General features: G+C 39.0%; 2 protein-coding genes across 4 annotated transcripts in view; both read left to right on the top strand.

Moving 5' to 3' along the window:
• The first annotated feature begins 1358 nt into the window (after nt 1–1358).
• LOC120481068 (uncharacterized) lies at nt 1359–4937 on the top strand. The gene is made up of 6 exons (XM_089130788.1): nt 1359–1514; nt 3078–3230; nt 3606–3752; nt 3843–3989; nt 4074–4193; nt 4761–4937. Exons 1-6 carry the CDS (start codon nt 1424–1426, stop codon nt 4817–4819), a joined length of 717 nt encoding a protein of 238 aa, XP_088986914.1. The 5' UTR covers nt 1359–1423; the 3' UTR covers nt 4820–4937.
• A 4923-nt stretch (nt 4938–9860) lies between these two features.
• LOC120481066 (protein NLRC3) overlaps nt 9861–19924 on the top strand; it is a 71467-nt gene continuing 61403 nt past the window's right edge. The window contains exons 1-7 of one of the 3 annotated variants that reach the window (XM_089130774.1): nt 9861–10286; nt 10805–10900; nt 12474–12587; nt 15808–15933; nt 16632–16727; nt 16809–18587; nt 19624–19695. In XM_089130774.1, coding sequence (XP_088986900.1) covers nt 10851–10900; nt 12474–12587; nt 15808–15933; nt 16632–16727; nt 16809–18587; nt 19624–19695 — 2237 coding nt within the window. In that variant the 5' untranslated portion in view covers nt 9861–10286; nt 10805–10850. The remainder of the gene's footprint in view (nt 10287–10804; nt 10901–12473; nt 12588–15807; nt 15934–16631; nt 16728–16808; nt 18588–19623; nt 19696–19924) is intronic. The other 2 variants (XM_089130775.1, XM_089130776.1) reach the window with 2 other exon arrangements.

Genomic DNA, 19924 nt, shown 5'->3' with positions numbered 1-19924 from the left:
GGAATTCGTACGAATTTTACGAGGTGGCTAATTCGTAACAATTCATACGACCTCAGTCGTACAAATTAGTACGATTTTTGCTAAATCGTACATATTTTACGAATTGGCCAATTCGTATGAATTCGTACGAATGACCTACCCCTGACCCCGCCCCTAAACATAACCGTCACGTGGGTTTAGACAAATCGTATGAATTCGCACGAGTGAGGTCGTACGAATTAGTACGAATTAGCCACTTTTTAATCACTCGTACGAATTCGTACGAATTGGTCGTGAGATAGGGTAGGCCAGTTGTGTGGTGCCCTCTGTCCCTTTGACCTCTTTTACAGATTAGTGAGTTTTTATTGTTTTACTGCAGTTTCGAATTCCTAAATTCAGTCTTAAAAGTCCTTCCTTGACTTTATGCCTCCACATCCCCACAATTGCAAATGAGCTTCCCCTCTTGTCTATACGGTAATTTCGGACCCAGCCCCGGATAAGCGGGAGAAGATGGATGGAATATAAAATTATTTGTATTTGTAAATTATATTACTTCAATATTGATTGATTTAATTTGTATCTATTTTGACTTAAGTGTGCATTGTCACAATTAATCCAACATACATCAAAGCAGGACTCTAAAACAAGTGGTTATGTTTAATGACTCTGAATAGAGTTTAATGAGTGTGATGAGTTGTTCAAATAAATATCTCTACTGTTTTTATACATTTATAATTCATTGTCATTTCCACAACACCCAGTCATTTCCAACGCCGCCCTCCTGTCATTTACACCACACATTTAAAAAAAAAATATTAAAAAAGTTCTCACCCCACATTAAAAATGTAAACATTTATGAGATTATGCTCTACTTAATATACAAATTCAAGTTATTTACTTTAATATTGCCCAAACCAATATTTTTTAACCAATAGGCTACATTTCAGAGTGTGACAGGTAGTTCAGGAATTTGGTCCTTAGGCAGTTCATTTATCTCGCTGTGGAAAAACTGATAAAAAAAAATTATAAAAATGACCTTAGACAATTCATGAGTGGCGTAAGTTAATCAGTTTTAAAATAACAGCTGTATTGGAAATTAGGAATGCATTTGAATGCATGAAAATTAGGAACATTCATTGCAAGTCGGAAAAAATAAAATAGGGTCTATTAACAATTTCTCTTGTAATCTAAGTTTGTCTTTAAGATAGACAAAAACTAGATTAAACATATGAGACTGTGCGTCACTTTTGAACACTTTTTTTATTCAACTTCACAAAAGTTCCCCTAGTTGAAGAAACGCCCAATTACGGCAGGCTACGCTTTTGCTTTGACCACACCTGAGCGAGCTAATCAGTCGACCCAATAAAACGCCAGTCGTGTCTTTAAAAACCTGTCTTGTTCAGAGCGTTTCCAGCAGAGTCCGTGTGTGATCGCAGGCCTCAAGATGACAGCTCGACTTTACTGCTCGTTGCTCGCGCTTTTATTGTGTCCCTGTGTATGCGCGACAGTAAGAAACGACGATGATCGAAACACGGGTGAGTTCTTTTAACTTCGTGACAGCGCGAAGAAATATATAAACAACCTGAACAAAATATGGCTTTGCACATCGTACAACATTAGTTTATATAAGTATGCCTACAGTAGGCAACAGACGTCCTGTGAAAGTTCCATTTTGTATGTTGTAGTTCTAAATAAACTTTAAAGGAGTAGTTCACTTTAAAAAAAACTTTTGCTGATAATTTACTTGTACCCATGTCATCCAAGATGTCCACGTCTTTCTTTCTTCAGTCGAAAAGAAATTAAGGTTTTTGATGAAAACATTTCAGGATTTTCTCCATATAATGGATTTCATTGGGCACCAAACGGCTCAAGGTCCAATGATGACAGTTTCATTGCTTCAAAGGGCTTTACGCGACACCAGACGATGAATAAGGGTCTTATCTAGTAAAATGCTTAAACTTAAACTTTTTTATAATTTATTTTTGAAATGAACGATTGTTTTGCTAGATAAGACCTGTATTCATCGTCTGGTGTCGCGTAAAGCCCTTTGAGGCTGCTCTGAAACTGTCTTTTGGACCCTGAACCGTTTGGTTCCCATTGAAGTCCATTATATGGAGAAAATCCTGGAATGTTCATCAAAAACCTTAATTTCTTTTCCACTGAAGAAAGAAAGACATGGACATCTTGGATGATATGGGGGTGAGTAAATTATAAGCAAAAGCTAATAAGGTTGTACATGGGAAAACACAATTATGAAGGATAAAAATGTTATTTGTTTTTGTGTGTGTACTGATCCAGGGTACATCTATGTGCTCAGTTGTTACTTACAGGATGTTTTCATTGTCTACTTGCCCCTTTTGCACATGGTAGTTTACGTTTTTCTTTATTATTAATATTATTCCTTTAGAATGGGAGTCTATGGCAGCCCTATAAATGGAACATATGAAAATTATGATATTTGGAGCACCGATAGTGATAATGAGTAGTATTTGGAGTATATGTATAGTGCCACCACCACAATTTCAAAGATTCGCTTTTAAAATGGTCATAACCTTTTGATAAAAAAAAAAAATGATTTTAGTGAAATTTAATTAACCATGCTTCTTAAATTAAGACTCAGCCCATTACTGCATGGTCATGTGTTTGGATTTTACAAAATACATATTTATTTTATATGCTGGTAGAAATTTAAGATAACAGAAGAAGGACTGTCTTTATTTCATTAAAATATGGTGGAATGTGCAGAAAATAGGTTAAAATATTCAACAATTTTCTTCTAGTCTGAGGCTGTTGCATTTAATTTAATTTTAGCTTGATGCAATGTGCATAAAGTTAAAATATTGAAACAAATAAAACAAGTTTAAAAAAAAAGAGTATTTAATTTGATTACATTTTAGATGATTGAATATGCAGAAAGAAAAGGCTGAAAGGTCTATGCTTTAGCGCATTTAGGTCGTGCATCAGTAACTAGGTAAAGTAACTAATTACTTTTGAAAATAAGTAATTGGATTACTTTCTTGGAGAAGTAATCAGTAACTAATTACTTTTTCCAAGTAACTTGACCAACGCTGCTCACAGATATGCTGTTTATTCAACAGGGGAACCAAAGCCTGGAGTGTGTCCAAGTGACGTCAGTTCAGTGAGAGCGGCAGGACTGTGTGTCGAGGAGTGTTCCCATGACCGTCAATGTCCAAACGATGAGAAATGCTGCAGCAATGGATGTGGACATCAGTGTACAGCTCCATATAAAGGTGAACAACTCGTGTCAGTGGAGAAAGCCTTCTTATTCATCATAATATACATCATGCACTAGCTATATTGCTAAATATCCCCAATTTTCATAATATAAATAGCTTATTAAGATCCCCTGATAGTTTGGTGTGAATTATGTTAAAGCCCATCAGCACTTTGTCTCACCAGCAAGGTTGTCTGTGAAGTTAAACATCAACTAGTCTATTTTTAAAAAATTGAGTCAGTCTTTGGTTAATTGCTTTTTCAAAGTGCTATTTTTATTATATTGTTGTGTGGTGGGTCAGCTTTTTTAATGCATTTTATTATAAATGAATGCATTTTATTGGCAAGTCCCTCGTTAAGTGATATGCTGCTGTTATACAAACGCATGACAGATCAACCAAAGCCAGGAGGGTGTCCGAAAATCCCTGCAGGAGTGGCTGGACCGTGTGTCCATTCATGTTCCTATGACCGTGATTGTCCCAATGATCAGAAATGCTGCAGTAATGGATGTGGACGCACGTGTTCAGCTCCGTTTAAAGGTATTTTTTTTATTTTATTAGTGTGTGGGTCAGGTTTTATTTTAATACAGGTTGTCCTTTAACATTCACGGACACTGTTATACGTGACAGATAAACCAAAGCCCGGAGTGTGTCCGAACAAAATCCCTGAAGTAGAAAGAAAATGTTCTGAGTCGTGTTCCCAAGACAGTGATTGTCCGAAAGATGAGAAATGCTGCAGCAGTGGATGTGGACATCAGTGTAGGGCTCCATATAAAGGTAATTATGTTAAAAACTGACCCATGCGCTGAATGAGACGTTCAGCGTTCATTAATCTGGTTTCCCTGTTTGTTTTACAAATAGCAAAGCTAGGAGTGTGTCCAGTCATACCCCCTGGAGGAGTGTGTATGGATTCATGCGTCGATGACAGTGACTGTCCGGGCAAAGACAAATGCTGCAGCAGTAGATGTGGACGACAATGTGGTACTTTAATTTATTTATTTTTAATACAAGCCACCATAGCCTAATTTGTGTAATATAATTCATAGCTACTTATTTTCCTGTTTTGAATACTGTTAAATTTAAAGGATTTGTTGAGTGAGGGGTAAATGACATAGGCTATTGTTTCTAATGTTTGTAAACGTTTAGTTTTACACACACCGGTATTGAATATAAATATAAGTTAAATGTTTCCAATTATGAGGTTAACCGATTTGAGTAGGATCAATTTCTCTCAAGATAACTTCTTTGGCCAGGTTACGTTTTCAGCCGCCACTTTTCAACGCGTGATCATATGATCTGATATGCAGCATGCTACGTTTAATTTGTGCGCTTGTTTCTACTTTAGATTTTGCGTCGAGTGATAAAATGTAAGAAACATTTATCAAAGTATCTGAATTTCAGCCCATAGCACCAATTCAAAATTGTGCTTTACGAAATAACGCTTCATACTGTAATACTTGAAGTAAAACTTGTTCCTATTTTGTGCTGTTTCTTAAATTGAATTAAGCTAAATGCACAGACTAAAGCTGACTATTTGTGTCCATACAGTGATGCCTGGTAGATGTTCTGGACCGCATTCGCCTCTTTGCCAAGAAGCAGATGCATGATGTGTTGCCCGACCACCTGTGCTGATTTAGTCATCGGAGAGAGTCCTCCGAGATTGATTTTTGCACACCATACTTGAGGACTTCTCAACAAATAAAAATATCTAGTAAAAAAAACCAACATGTTTAGTTTTTTGTTTGTTTCAAAATTATTCTACATGAGCTTGGGAGCGAAAGTGTACTTAATGGCTTTCCAATTACTTGTATGAGTTAAACAGTTTTGAAAGACTTTAAATAGATTTTTAGAAATGAGAAATACTGAAAGGCTCAATGTATTTATTTTTGGACTCAAGTCCTGGTGTCTGACTAATGACCGTTGAAGTGGAGAACACTGGATTTATACCGAAAAATTCTGAAAAGCAGAAAAACAGTGAAGAGGGCTGTAGCCCTCGCTCTGTCATTAGGGTCATTGTCATTCATGATCGTTTAGGCCCACTGGTGAAGACGGCGAAATGCGAAATGCGAAAGCCCCGTTGTGAATCACCTTGGTTGCAGTTCCATTAGAATTCCACTTGGGGTGATCGCGGGCGAGTGCAGAATGAATGGGAGTCTATGGGGCTAAACGGCTAGAAGTGTCTCTTTCACCTGCTTGTCGTTAAATCAAAATAGATTTTATTGTTGATTCCGCAAGTTCAATATAGATTATAGTCCAAAAGTCGAATGAACGAGTACTTATGTCCTTTTGATTTCTTACAGGTTAGGCCGTTGTTGGCCGGAACACGCTAGCAGTCTGCTATTGTGTGACGTCATCACAGTTTTGAACGGATTTTTAGAACCGATAAGTGAACTTAAAAATGCAATTTTCAGCTGAGTGTATTTTCTTAGCCCTCCCTTTTGAATGCAACTTTCAAATTACTTGACAAAAAATGACATCCTGAGAAAAGTGGATTTCTGGAGGTGAAACCCCATTAGCCGCGTTTCCACTGCCGGGCCAGGGCCGGGCCGTGCTAGTGCGTGCCAGGGCCAGTCGCGTTTCCACTGTCACTTCCGGGGCTTGATCGGGGCTTCCTCAGGGCCAACGGCCAGGATTTCTGGCCCGTCGAATACCTTGGGCCAGAGGGGGCCAGCTCGGTCTAGAGGCGTGTTCAAGGTAAAAGGCGGAGTTTATCGGTGTTAAGGAACGTTATGATCTGAAGCAAGATGCACATAGGGGTGTCCATGTTTAACCGATTAACCGTTTAAAATTGCATAACATTTTAATTTGAACTGTAGGCCTTGCTGCGCAACAATATATAGGCTATAGCTATACATATCGACGCATTTTCAGATATTTGTTTGATTTTTTTGCCCCTTAAACATTTAAAATATTTGACAAATTAATATGAAAAAAATATATATTTTACTGGTTTTCTGAGGCCAAATTAGAACCTGGAAATGATATTTTCCCCGCAGTGCTGAATGAGAAGAGCCGTACAGAAAGGGGATTTATGGGTGATTTATAGGCTATAATAAATGTGTCTGATAATAAAATAATATAAAATAACGAGGCATTAATTGTTTATTAATAAAGTATTGTTTTCTAAATGATTTTCGGCTAAAAACATATCTCCATCTCCGGATGCACATTTAGAGAGAAATTAAGCTACATAAACATAGAAGATATTGGCTTTCGATTCGAATTTGTTCTTTTTAAATTGGACATTTAAAGCTTTAATCTACAAAGGATATAACCCCTGTAGACTAAAGCTTTAAATGTCCAATTTAAAACGAACAAATTCGAATGCGGTGGCTGTTTCAGGTCTCGCGCTTCAGTTCACGGAGATCATGAAGCGCGTCTTGATTAATTGTTAAAGCACAACGTTTTCTTGTTATAAATAAATTTATTTGCGAATAATGTATTATTATTTTCTGTATGACCAGAAATTAAAGAGTATTTTAAGTTGTTTCCACTGAAAGAAATGCAATGAAACTGTTCACATGGGCGTCTCGCAGCCATCAGTGCGTGCTCCACACACACTGGATATGCGCTGATATTTGTCAAAAATATTGTGTTTATTTGTGCTCTGTTCCTTTTTTGGATAAAGGCGTCTTCTACATATGCAGCCTAATAAAATGTTACAATAATGATGATGATGGTTATTATTATTATTATTATTTGCAGACACGGAGTTTTTGTGAAATGGACGTTTTGCTTATTTTCAATTGGCAATTTCAGTTTGAAGGGTGATGGAAATGCGGCTTTAACTGCTCCGTACTTGCTGCGTTTTATTTCTATAAATTAATTTCGTTTCAAATGGGGTCCAATCAGTTATTAAAGGTGTTAAAAAATCTGTATCTCGAGGTTGCGGCGCGCACACTATGCACCGAGTATTAACCGATGGGCCTCGGTTAACGTACGATTAATGAATAACTTGAAAACGTGCCCGCAGCCCTACTTGTTATATCGCGCAAAAAATCGCTGCTTGAAATGGAGAATCGCCTGTACTGGTCTCGGGACACTATTGCAGCCATACGGCAGTTGAGTTAATATACATGCTATCTTCCTAATTTAAAAAATAAATTAATTCATAATACCCGCTGAAATGGGTTGGGTTTTATGACGTTTGATCCTGAAAGGCGTGTTAGGGGTGGGGTCTGGGGCAGCGCTGTGGGGCTACTGGCCCGGCAGTGGAAACGCAAGCCCGGTGCTTGAGGCCCGAGGCCACTAGCTCGGCCCGGCTCGCTGTTAGCTCTGGCCCAGCCCTAGCCCGGCAGTGGAAACGCGGCTATTGACTCCCATTCATTCTGCACTCGACCGCGAGCGCCCCCGTATGGACAGAAACGCGTTACTGCAGCCAGTACAGAACCCGGAAATAACGAATTGGTTACCTAACGTAACCTCGGTTCTCTCTAGTCTAGATGATCACCATTTGCACGCGGATTTCCCACACAAACACAAAACGCTCTTCTAAACGCAGAATAAAAAAGTGATAAGTACGCCACTTTTGCGTTTTCTCTTCAGAATCGTTTCCGTGTTTATCTAGCCTTGATATCATGAACGCATTCATGACATCAAGGCTAGATTATTGTAATGCTCCACTGGGTGGTTACCATGGCCTGCACGCTTAATAAACTACAGCTGGTACATAATGCAGCAGCTTGAGTTCTTACCAGAACCAGGAAGTATATAACCCCGGTTCTGTCACTGCTTTGGCTGCCTAGTAAACATTGTATGCGTTTTTAAATACTGCTGATTACTTACAAAGCACTAAAATGGTTTAGCTTCTCAGTATTGAGAGAGCTCAGTATTCATGTCTATTGTGATATGAAAATTCCGGCTAGTTGATAGGCCTAATACAAATATCAAAATCGAAGAACGGAGCAGTGAGTCTTTCTAACATTAGAGAAGCAGACACACTTTGTCTGTGTCAGGTTAAATCTAGACTAAAAACACTTCTCTTTAACCGGGTATACACATTATCACATTTCTATAATTGTGTACATCATAATAAGACATAAAATTATATTTATAGCCTACACAGGAAAAAAGAACAATAAAAAAGGCTAAATATCTTCATTATAGTTCTTAATAATACATAAAAAAAGTAGTTGTTATAAGTCTGAGGGATGAAACGAGGTAAATTCATGAAGAAAAAGAGGAAAACTTAAAGGAGAAACTTTTTGGGTATAAAATAAAGGAATTAACAACATAATCAAGAGATGATGATTTTGGAGTTTCTTAATAAAAAATATTTTATAAGAATAACACTGTTGGTCACATTAGGGTTTAAAATATAACAACTTAAATCAACCCTAAATGTATTCACAAAATAAATGGGCAGCTGTTTGTATTAAAAAAATGTATTAAAATACATAAAACATTTACAAAAGTAGCTCAACCGCTCACCAACGGCCTTGATCAAGATTATTTCCCATCAGGTTGTGTGATGGACTGTGCCGTGTTTTGAAGAAGTCCAGTGTGTTTTGTCCATCATGCCTGAATGATGTTGAGTTCCCACAGTGTGACACAGAGAGCCTGCGAGTGAGCGTCAGGGCTGTGTGTTATAGTCCATGAGGTCACTAATGCAGGCCTACAATTGACCTGAGGCCTTTTGTCCTGTTGAGACGACAGCCGAGTGTAAAAGCTGTGTGGATTGATGATATTGATCATTCAATAAGTGTTGTTCAATATTTCCTTATTCAACTCTACATGTTCTAATGTCATCTCTGGTGCGTTTTCATTTTCATTTCAAGTCAGTAAAAACCCAAAGCTAATGTAAAGATGACAATAACACAAAGAATGGTTTTTAAGAAGCGAGATAGATGTTTAATTCATGGTTGAAAAATGATCTCTGTGGTAATGAAGTCGTCGCTGTCGTCTCCCGCTCTCGCTGTCAGATCACGGAAGTGTTCACCGGAAGAACTGGCCCACACACTCCAGTTCAACGCCAGCGGCCGCCATATTCAGCCAATAACTAATGATCTCTGCAACGGAAGTGAAATGAGTTAAACCAACCATTAAACTGTTATAAAGTTTACAATACAGTATTTTTACATAATTTATCTGATTCTTTCAGATTTATGTCACATTGCATTTGTAGATCATCTTAAAGGTTAATACAAAATCATCTGCTAAATGACTAAATATAATTATTAACATGATTGGATGATGACAAACTTATTTCATATCATACAGATGTGATCAAACAAAGTCCTCTTTATGATTTACTATCAGGAACTCTGAGTTTGCAGAAATATGAAAGACAAAACTGAACAAATGAAGGCAAGAATGAACAAATAAAAAGTGAACCAAAAGAATAAACAAAACAAATAATGAATAAAAAATGATGAACAAACAAATAACTAAAATAGTAAATTAACAAACTAAAGAGAAGAGAGAGAAAAACGAAAAAGAATTTAAAAATAAAAAGGAACACGGATAAAAAAAAATCTGTAAATTGTTACGTGAATGCTTTGCGCAAAACTGTACCACTTAATTTATAAAATGTTAATATCCAACGCACGTTTACGCAACAAGTCTGCTCTCCCACGCATGCGCCGTGGTGCTCTCGTGAACGCGTGTCTCTTCCTCTCTCTCTAGGTGCGTTCCATTCGACCGTAAGTGGACTGCGAAGTGGACTTTACAGGGTATTTCGCCATCTTAAGTGAGATTCCAATTCGAAGGGAACGAACATGTTCAGTTCGAAGGGCACTGCAAACGGCATAGGGAATAAGGGAACATCGATACATCACTTCACAGGAAGTCAGTGAAGTCCACTTCAACTGATATACCGTGTTCAGGGAGTAGGGAGCAGTGAACACTGCGTAGGGACCCTGTCGAATGAAACGCACCTTCTCTCTCGTCACACATACGAAAGTGAAAGTTAGTTTTCCGGTCGCCATTTTGAGGTGGAAAAATACGACATACGACACGAAAAAAAAAACAGAGCATCAAAGTGTTTATCAACGCTTAAGAATTAATTTACTTGTATCTTTATAATGTTAAAGTTGGACGATTTGAGATCCTGTATTTTGTAAAAGTTTGATCAAGGTGAGTGTTCATGACTTCGTCATATTATCTCAGGACGACATTACGTGATTGTTGATTTGCTAAAAATCTTTAAAGGGTTTCTTTCACTCCAAGGTTTCTTTTGTGTTTGGTATTGTTTGGGATTCTTCAGAAGTTTATATGTGTAAATATTCATTAGCTTATGTGGAAACATTCATAGGCCAAATCATATCTCACAGACACACGCGTTTTAAACACCGGATCAGAGTCTGTCGAAGCGGGTCGGGGTTTGTTTTCTTTCACCCGAACATGTTCAGCGTTTCCGGTGTCCGTTATTTCCATGAATTCTAAATCCAACGGCTGACGTGTGTGTGTGTGTGTGTGTGTGTGTGTGTGTGTGTGTGTGTGTGTGTGTGTGTGTGTGTGTGTAAAGGCCCAGTGAGCGTGAGTTAACGAAGTTACACGATCCCTTTTCTCACACAATCCAGATATGTTCAGCTAAATTATGAAGGTCGTTTAATTTAATAATTTAATATTGTGTGTGAATGTTTCTTCATCAGAGTCAGTGGAGGAGATCAAACTCATCAGATTCTCCTGATCTTCATCATGGCTGATTCACAAGCATTCAGAGATGGAGATTTCTCTCCAGGACGCAGGTACTTTCAACCAACACTGTTCAATATTGTCTCACATCACAGAAAACTATCAGTTTTTGACCCCCCTGCACAAGTTTACAGAAAAATATATATGTTTTTGCCTATTTTTGCATGTGTTTTTGTTTTGAAACTGACATGAAATATTAAATAAAAAGATCATAAGGTTCCTCAAAGTGCTTTAAGATGAAAGATGAATGTGTTTATATTAATATGGTTAAGTCAAGTCAAGTCAAGTCACATTTATTTATATAGCGCTTTTCACAATACAGATTGTATCAAAGCAGCTTCACAGTGATAACATGTAAGTAGCACAACACAGATCAACAACATTGCTAAACACTAAATAAATAACCCCAACTGAGCAAGCTCAAAGCAAGCCAAAAGCAAGGCGACAGTGGCAAGGAACCAAACTCCATCAGATTGGATGGAGAAAAAACCTTGGGAGAACCCAGGCTCAGTCGGGGGCCAGTTCTCCTCTGGCTTACATTCATATTGTTTAAATATAAATATTAAATATAAATATTGTTTATGAATCAAACGGCGCCATAACATATCGCAGGCGTTGAGTCGTCTCATCACAGGCGTTGAGTCGTCTCATCACAGGCGTTGGGGCATCCGAAATCCCCGTGAGAGGCTGGACACAAAACTGGACCTGACGAACGCCATTTTTCTCGGGACAAGTGTCCCGAGATAACAGCAGAAAGGCAGATGGGAAATAATTAGCATAGCTGATGTTCATAATAATTTCCGTTATAACTCACAAACTCTCCGTAACCCGAACTCTCCGCAACCCAACCATACGCGCCGACCCGTTTGTCTAAAAGGCTGTCGAGCCCCACTGGTGCGTTAAGCAGTTTCAGTGGCAAACGGTTCCGTATGGCATAACAGAGGACTAGAAGGTAAGCATTATGTGAATGCTTGACTAAAGAGATGCGTCTTTAATCTAGTTTTGAACTGTGTCAGCGAGTCAGAGGCTCGGACCGTATCGGGAAGGCCATTCCAGAGTTTTGGAGCTAAATGCGAGAACGCCCTCCCTCCTTTACTGGACTTCGATATCCTAGGAATGACCAGAAGCCTTGAATTTAGTGATCTTAAGGAACGCGGTGGATTGTAGGGCGAAAGAAGGTCCGTTAAGTACATAGGTGCTAAACCATTTAGGGCTTTATAGGTCAGTAGTAGTATTTTGTAGTTGATGCGGAACTTAATAGGTAACCAGTGTAGAGATGATAAAATCGGTGTTATATGATCATATTTTCTTGACCTAGTAAGAACTCTAGCAGCTGCATTTTGTACTAACTGTAGCTTGTTTATTGAGGATGCAGGACAACCAGCTAATAAAGCATTACAGTAATCTAGTCTCGAGGTCATGAATGCGTGAACTAATTTTTCTGCATCAGAAATAGATAGCATGTTACGTAGCTTAGCAATGTTTCTAAGGTGGAAAAAGGCTGTTCTTGTAACATATGAAATATGATTTTCGAACGACAAGTTGCGGTCTAGTCTTATGAGTTAATCTCATAACGAATGAACACAGTAATGTAGAGGATTAAACTGATTCTGTTCTCTGTTCCAGTTCAGTCCAGCAGAAGAGACAAAACCCAGAGTCCAGCTGTGTGTCTGTGAAGAGTGACTGGTCTATGGATCAGCCAATATTGTTTAAGAGTGGAGACAAACGGCCTAATCTCAGGTATATCATTTATATAAAAGATGTGCTTATAGTGACACTTCTGAATTAGACTCATAATTGATCTCAGTCAGTCTAACACTAGCAATGACATCAAGTAAATGTAAGCTGAGGTTTTCTCCACCTTTATTTCTGGGGGGGGCGGCATGAGTAGTTAAATGAATCTGTGCAGCGAAGGTTTTCTATTTTTTATCATTTCGATTAATTTATTGGGAATGGCGCCCCTGCTTGCTGAGAAGGAGCCGTTCACAGAAGCGATGTCAAGAGGGTCTCCTGATTAGTTCACGTATCGCGTCTTTTGCGCGCTCGAGGTCGTTATTTCAAATAGGCGCACGCACGGGAAGCTCATTATGCGCTCGCGGGAAGCGCGCTCAAACTTTTCAGCACGTGCACCCAAACACTTTGGTGTTTTTCTCTTCTCTGTAAATAAATCTTTTAGCAGAGCTACAGTAAGCGTTTTTCTGTGGTGGAAATACATTCACTATTAAAACTTCTCTGTCGTTGTAGAGAGCGCAGTTAACCTTTTTTTAAGTTTAGGTAAGATAAAAGACACTCCTTTAAAACAAATCTTTAAATGTTATTAACTTGGTGAATTGATTTCATTGTGTATTAGGCTTTTTACGCTCGAAGGTGTTCTCGCCCTGGGTGTAATTCAAAGTAGAAGCGCCACTGAGCATCCCCGTAGAGCCGGGGCGGGCAGCTCACGCCAGCTCCAGACGTGAAAGTACACTGATTACTGAGTTTGGTCGGGGCTGCATTCTTGCAAGTAAATAATACACGATTAGACGGACAAAACAATCGTTCAGGATAACTTTCCTATGTCTGCAGGCTGATAGGCTATAATGCAAATTATTTTTCAAGTTTGTGGATTCATCTATGGTAGCTTGATATTATAATATTTACGAAATGGCTATTATCTACTAGGGGTGTAAATATTAACCGATTTGCATCGATGCATCGATTATACAGCCGACGATTCAATGCATCGATGCGTCCGCAAGAGAATCGATTAATGTGTTTATTTTGCCGCCTGTCTATTTTCAGCATCTGCTCCGACATGTGCGTGCAACCTACTGCTAAGCTGCGGGTGGCGCTAACCTCATTGTTGTAATTCACACACGTTATAGGCTTCACGTTCACAGGGTTCACACACACATTGTTGAGTCTGACTTTAAAGAACAATGATATTTTTGTAATATTCTCATTTTCCACTACATATTTTCCTCTATATCTTATCAGCAATTTTGAATTCGGCACACTCTACAGCAGCTGAGCACAGAGCGAGTCTTTGGAGCGAATGTACAGGGAAATTACTGCCAGATTCAAACTGCGTGCTTGTGCTATGGCTGACGCTGAGCCAAAGACGGACGCGTGCAGCGCTTGTCATAGACTATATCACAACTGTTCAGTGTTTTTAACCACGTAATATTTATTTTAGGTTTCAGACATTTAAATATATATAATATATTATAGCAAAACAATACATTTTTAGTTTGTAAAATACACAATAGTGTCTATGGAAGCAGAAATAACAACCCATTCAAATAATTGACGACGGTTTTTAGTCATATCAGATAGATACTATGTAATCTTTTTTACATAGTAATCTATTTTTCTCGGCCATTTACTTTCATGTATTTCGGGAGAAACTGATGAATTCCCGCACTGTAATAAATCCAACAGACAGAAATATCTGAACTGCGGCCCAAACACGGCGTCCATCTCACGTCACAGATAAAGATCTTTTTTTTAAATGACAAAACAAGCTCACTTACACATTTGAGAATCGGAATATGAGAATGGTAAGCATCATGAAATGGTAAGCAAGTTAATATTTAGAAATAAAAGCGCTAAATCAGCAATAGAGCGCTATTTTGGCTGTGGTGAATTACGTGCCAACCAAGCATAACGCGTCACCATGGAAAAGGGGGGCGATGTTTAGCCGATGCCATCTAAACAACGTAATGTCTGTCAGCCATCATCGTCCATCGGCCCAACCCTATTCATCAAGCCAACGTGCAAACATCGCAAAAGTGAAAGTAAGTCACAGACGCTTAACACACAATCATCTTCAAGTAAAGAAACGAAATGATCTTACCAGTGCTGTCGCCACTCTCTCTTATTGATGTCTTTGATTTGGAAATTATCTGATGATCAATAAAATGCAGCTCATATCTGTTGCTTTTGGTGGTGTGCAATCCATTAAATCTGCATATAACGCGGGAGTTGAAGATCGGATTTATATCCGTTTTGCAAAAACACATTTATGTGGCCAGGTGTGAATGGAATCGGTAAGATCAGAACACTCATTATCCGGGTAACTTATCTGGATACAGATCGCATTTTAATACCAGGTGTAAATGGGGTCTAAGGTACGAGAGGCTGTGCTGTATCGTGAATAAGTTACGGCTGAAGGGCGTTGTTGGGCATGACGCGAAGCGGAGTAACCCCTTCAGCCGTAACTTATTCACCATACAGCACTTGCCTCGAGTACCTTATTGCTTTTATAAAACGGTTGCCACACAATATTAAAGTAAAAAACAATGTATTAGTGCAACTTTCTTGAGGTAAAATCATTAAACGCCTTCCTTCCACTAGAAAAAATAGTCCCTGAGCGTGAACAGCAACAACGTTCCAATGTGTAAAATGCATGATGGCTCAAATAAAAACAGCATAGAACCGCAGTGTTGCGCAGCGATCAATAGAACCGTTGGGTGAAGCGGTCATAGACGTGTTTTATCGTGAATAAAGCACAGCTCTTGACCAATCAGAATCAAGGTCTGGTCAGTGTCTGGTCAGAACAGTGATGTTTCACAGCAAGATACCGTTACTAGAGTACAGTAAGCTGGTTTATCTTTAAAGCTCAGCAACACATCGGTCTCTTTAGTCGCTGAGTCTTCGTCCTCCATTGAGCCGTTCACAAGAGTCATGTGATCACGGTTGATGTTAAATTCATCTATAATTATATAGTTGGTTTCAATGTGTTTGTTTTGAATTCATCATTTCTAATTTTACTTTTTTTTTCCAGTTACTTTGATTGATATTTAATCATGCTTAACACTTGCAAACCAGTAAGTTAATTCCTCAAAATAAATATAATCAAAGATCGACAGTACAAAACACACTGAGTTACAGACGCTAAAGCAAAAGTGTTACAACACTCCCTGGTGTTTCCTTAAGGTGCACAACATTTATAAGTCTGTCTGCTTTTTATTTGACTTAGTTTTGAACCCAGTTCAGTCCAGCAGAAGAGACAAAAACCAGAGTCCAGCTGTGTGTCTGTGAAGAGTGACCGCTCTATGGAGCCGCCAATAAACTTCAAGAGTGGAGACACACGGCCTGATCTCAGGTATATCATTTATATAAAAGTTATGCTTATAGTATTTGATTTTTATGAAATTGTTAAAGCAGCACTCTGTAGTTTTTTTCAACCTTTATAATATTTTTCCAAAACCCTTGAGATGGTACATCGACTTACAGTACGTTGATTGACAGGTCTGCCATAGCCTGACGATTTTCTAATTTGCAGATTCGTCTATGATAGCTTGATATTATAATATTGACGACATGGCTATTATCTACCAACAAACATTGAATTGAATTAGCATATCCATTATGTAAAAAAGCAGCCAATAGGCTAACATTACTATAAAGACGCTGGCTTGTAAGTCTGCCCAAGATCTGACAACTCCTTCCTTCTGCAGAGTTCGGGATCGCTGGTCAACAAACACACGCGTGTATTCCCTAGTGTAACCATGACAGATTTTACCACAGAAGACAATACTGTTTCCCAACTGTAGGGGGACCCCGAGAGCAACCTTTCAAAAATAACAGAATGGGCCTTTAATATACAGCAGTTTAATGAGTTGAAATCCTGTTAGTTTGAGTCTATTAATGATGATGATTGTGCTCTTGTGTAAAGCTCTATGTATTGTATTGTTAATACATTCACACACTGTAAAAGCTGTTGGTGTGTTACTCAGTTAATGACACAATTACATCAATATCAGTGTGTCTGATTCTTTACCCTCTTCATTCTGATTTAAGGTCAAATCTTCCATCCAGACCAGTTAAAAACAAAACTGTGTTCATGCCTGTGATTCAACCACAAGACTTTCATGAACGCATGTGTCCTGGTTTCAGGTAAAATGCAGGACTGTCGTTGTAATTTATGGTTATTTACTCCTCTGACTTGTGTAATAATGTGTTATTGTAATCTTCCAGCCATGACTCTAAAGCTGCTGAAGTCCTCAACACACTGAGATCAAATCTGAGACAGAAGTTTGAGTGTGTGTGTGAGGGAATATCAAAGCAGGGAAAGCCAACACTCCTGAATGAGATCTACACAGAGCTCTACATCACAGAGAGTGGAAGTGGAGAGATCAATAATGAGCATGAGGTGAGACAGATTGAGACACAGTCCAGGAGAGCAGAAACAGAGGACACACCGATCAAATGCAGTGACATCTTTAGACCTTTACCTGGACAAGACAAACCCATCAGAACTGTGCTGACAAAGGGAGTCGCTGGCATTGGAAAAACAGTCTCTGTGCAGAAGCTCATCCTGGACTGGGCTGAAGGGAAAGAGAATCAGGACGTCCAGCTCATATTTCCACTGGCTTTCAGAGAGCTCAACTTGATGAAGGACAAAACACTCAGTCTTTCAGATCTTCTTCATCGCTTCTTCCCTGAAAGCAGAGAAATGGCCATATCCAGTGATGAGTATAAAGTGCTGTTCATCTTTGATGGTCTGGATGAGTGTCGTCTGTCTCTGGATTTTCAGAGCGATGTGAGGTTGTGTGATGTGACTGAATCAGCCTCAGTGGACGAGCTGGTGACGAAACTCATTGTGGGGAATCTGCTTCCCTCGTCTCTCATCTGGATCACCTCCAGACCAGCAGCAGCGGATCTCGTCCCCTCTGAGTGTGTCCATCGAGTGACAGAGGTACGAGGCTTCAGTGACACACAGAAGCAGGAATACTTCAGGAAGAGGATCAGTGATCAGAGTCTGGCCCACAGGATCATCTCACACCTGAAGTCCTCAAGGAGCCTCTTTATTATGTGCCACATCCCAGTGTTCTGCTGGATCTCAGCCACTGTTCTAGAGGAGATCTTTAGGAAAACACGGAAAGGAAAGTTTCCCAACAATGTTCTAGAGGAGATGTTTAGGAAATCACGGACAGAAGAGATTCCCAAGACTCTCACTCAAATGTACACACACTTCCTGCTCATTCAGACCAACATCAAACATGAGAAGGACTATGAGAAGAAAGTGAAAGATGAAGACATGATCGTCAAACTGGGGGAACTGGCGTATCGGCAGCTTGTGAAAGGCCACCTGATCTTCTATGAGGAAGACCTGAGCGAGTGTGGCATTGATGTGGCAGAAGCATCAGTTTACTCAGGATTGTGCACTCAGATCTTCAGAGAGGAGTTGGGCTTGTGTCTGGGGAAAGTCTTCTGCTTTGTTCATCTGAGCATTCAGGAACATCTAGCAGCTCTATATGTGCATCTCTCCTTTATCAACAATAACATCAATGTGTTTGACCAGATTACCAAACCAACTAATGGAGGCAAAGTGTCCCTATCTGATCTCCATCAGAGAGCTGTGGATGAGGCTTTACACAGTAGAAATGGGCATCTGGACCTTTTCCTTCGTTTCCTTCTGGGTCTGTCAGTGGAGTCTAATCAGAGTCTCTTACAAGAACTAAAGACACAGACAGCAAACAGCTCTCACAACAATGAGGAAACAGTTGACTATATTAAAGAGAAGATCAGGGAGAATCCCTCTCCAGAGAAATACATCAATCTGTTTCACTGTCTGAATGAACTGGGGGATCTTTCTCTAGTCAACGAAGCTCAACCTCGTACGGGCTATGAAGGATTACGTGATGTGAAACTCTCCTCGTCTCAGTGGTCAGCTTTAGTGTTTGTGTTGTTGTCCTCAGAGGAGACACTGCAGAAGTTTGACCTGAACAAATTAATTGGAGCTAGAAGTGATGGGTAAGTAACACTGAGTGCAATCATTACAGTCTAAAACATTATGAAGAAAGAGAAACTCAGAGATCAGAGGTGTTTAAATCACGGGCTCAGACTGATTTCTGGGATATTGTCCATAATTTGCGGGTGTTTCTCAAACCGTGGCTGTGTCCTAGTAAGGCTGCATATCTCGACTGCCACGTCATCAAGCGCCTCTGAAGGCCGTCTCAGTTTGAAGGATCTTTTGTGTCTTTAATTCAGATCATTTTGAAGGATGCATCAAGTGTGTCCTTCGTGTTCTTCAATCTCCCACAATCCTTTGCACACATTCCAGTTCATGTAGAAGAACTGCTGGAAAACGAGTCGGCACTGAGTTTATCTGAGTTCATTATGAAATGTAAGACACAGATAATGTGTTCGGAGATGAAGGCATGTTATCTTCTGTTTGTGTGTAAATGAGTCACTGAACACTAAACTGACAATAATGTAAGACACTGGGAGACACAGACGGCTGTCATTCACTGGATTGCAGTAATAAAACAGCAAGTTAATAGAAAGTATTTTTCCAAAATGAAGTTTTGTGTGAACGATATGAGGATGGATGAGGTGTGTGTGTGTGTGTGTGTGTGTGTGTGTGTGTGTGTGTGTGTGTGTGTGTGTGTGTGCGTGTGCGTGTGCGTGTGCGCGCTAGTGCTGTTTCCCAATGTGACTATCACTATTTCTTCTATTTCAAAAACAACTTGTTTAACACAAAATACTTCTTGATTCATGAAAATATACACATTTGACAGGACAAAATCTGATATGTCGAATAGTGTTGTAGTGTAAATGTAGACTAATAGACCTTGACAAACGACATTGACAAGAAAAAGAGAAAACAAATCTGTGTTGCTGAATACGAGACTTCTACAGTTATAGACACTAAACAACTTTAACACTCGTCCTTTATAAAGCTGTGTTTCATTACAAAAGGTATAATGTATTATTTACTTATGATATGAATCATTATTATTATTGTTAGCATTATTAATTAACTTGTTTATTTTTTATTTTCTATTAGTGTCCCACAAAACACAGGAGATGAAGTTCTTCAGAAGCTGATGCCTGTGGTTACAGCAACTAGATCAGCTGTGTAAGTAACACTGAGAACAAGCATCACTGCTAAAACATTATAACAGTTTTAGTTCTTAAACATTATAAATTAATGGATTAACAAATAATATGAGTGTCACACTTCAGCTTTTAAACCCTCCACCTATCTGACCTGATTAATGATTTACGGAACCGTTTTTATGATATTTGTGAGACATTTATTTTCAAATATATGCATTTATAATGTATGTATATAATCAATTATATTT

Source organism: Pimephales promelas, chromosome 5, assembly GCF_988280905.1.
Source record: "Pimephales promelas chromosome 5, fPimPro1.hap1.1, whole genome shotgun sequence".
NCBI lineage: Eukaryota > Metazoa > Chordata > Actinopteri > Cypriniformes > Leuciscidae > Pimephales > Pimephales promelas.
The sequence above is the reverse complement of the archived record's forward strand: the minus strand, read 5'-3'. Positions and strand labels throughout refer to the sequence as shown.

Excerpts from the sequence above, each read along its gene's own strand:
- LOC120481068 (XM_089130788.1), top strand. The coding sequence starts at position 1,424 with ATGACAGCTCGACTTTACTGCTCGTTGCTCGCGCTTTTATTGTGTCCC. Across the intron at positions 3,231-3,605 it reads GTGTACAGCTCCATATAAAG|ATCAACCAAAGCCAGGAGGG; the intron begins GTGAACAACTCG and ends AACGCATGACAG. Across the intron at positions 3,990-4,073 it reads GTGTAGGGCTCCATATAAAG|CAAAGCTAGGAGTGTGTCCA; the intron begins GTAATTATGTTA and ends TTTTACAAATAG.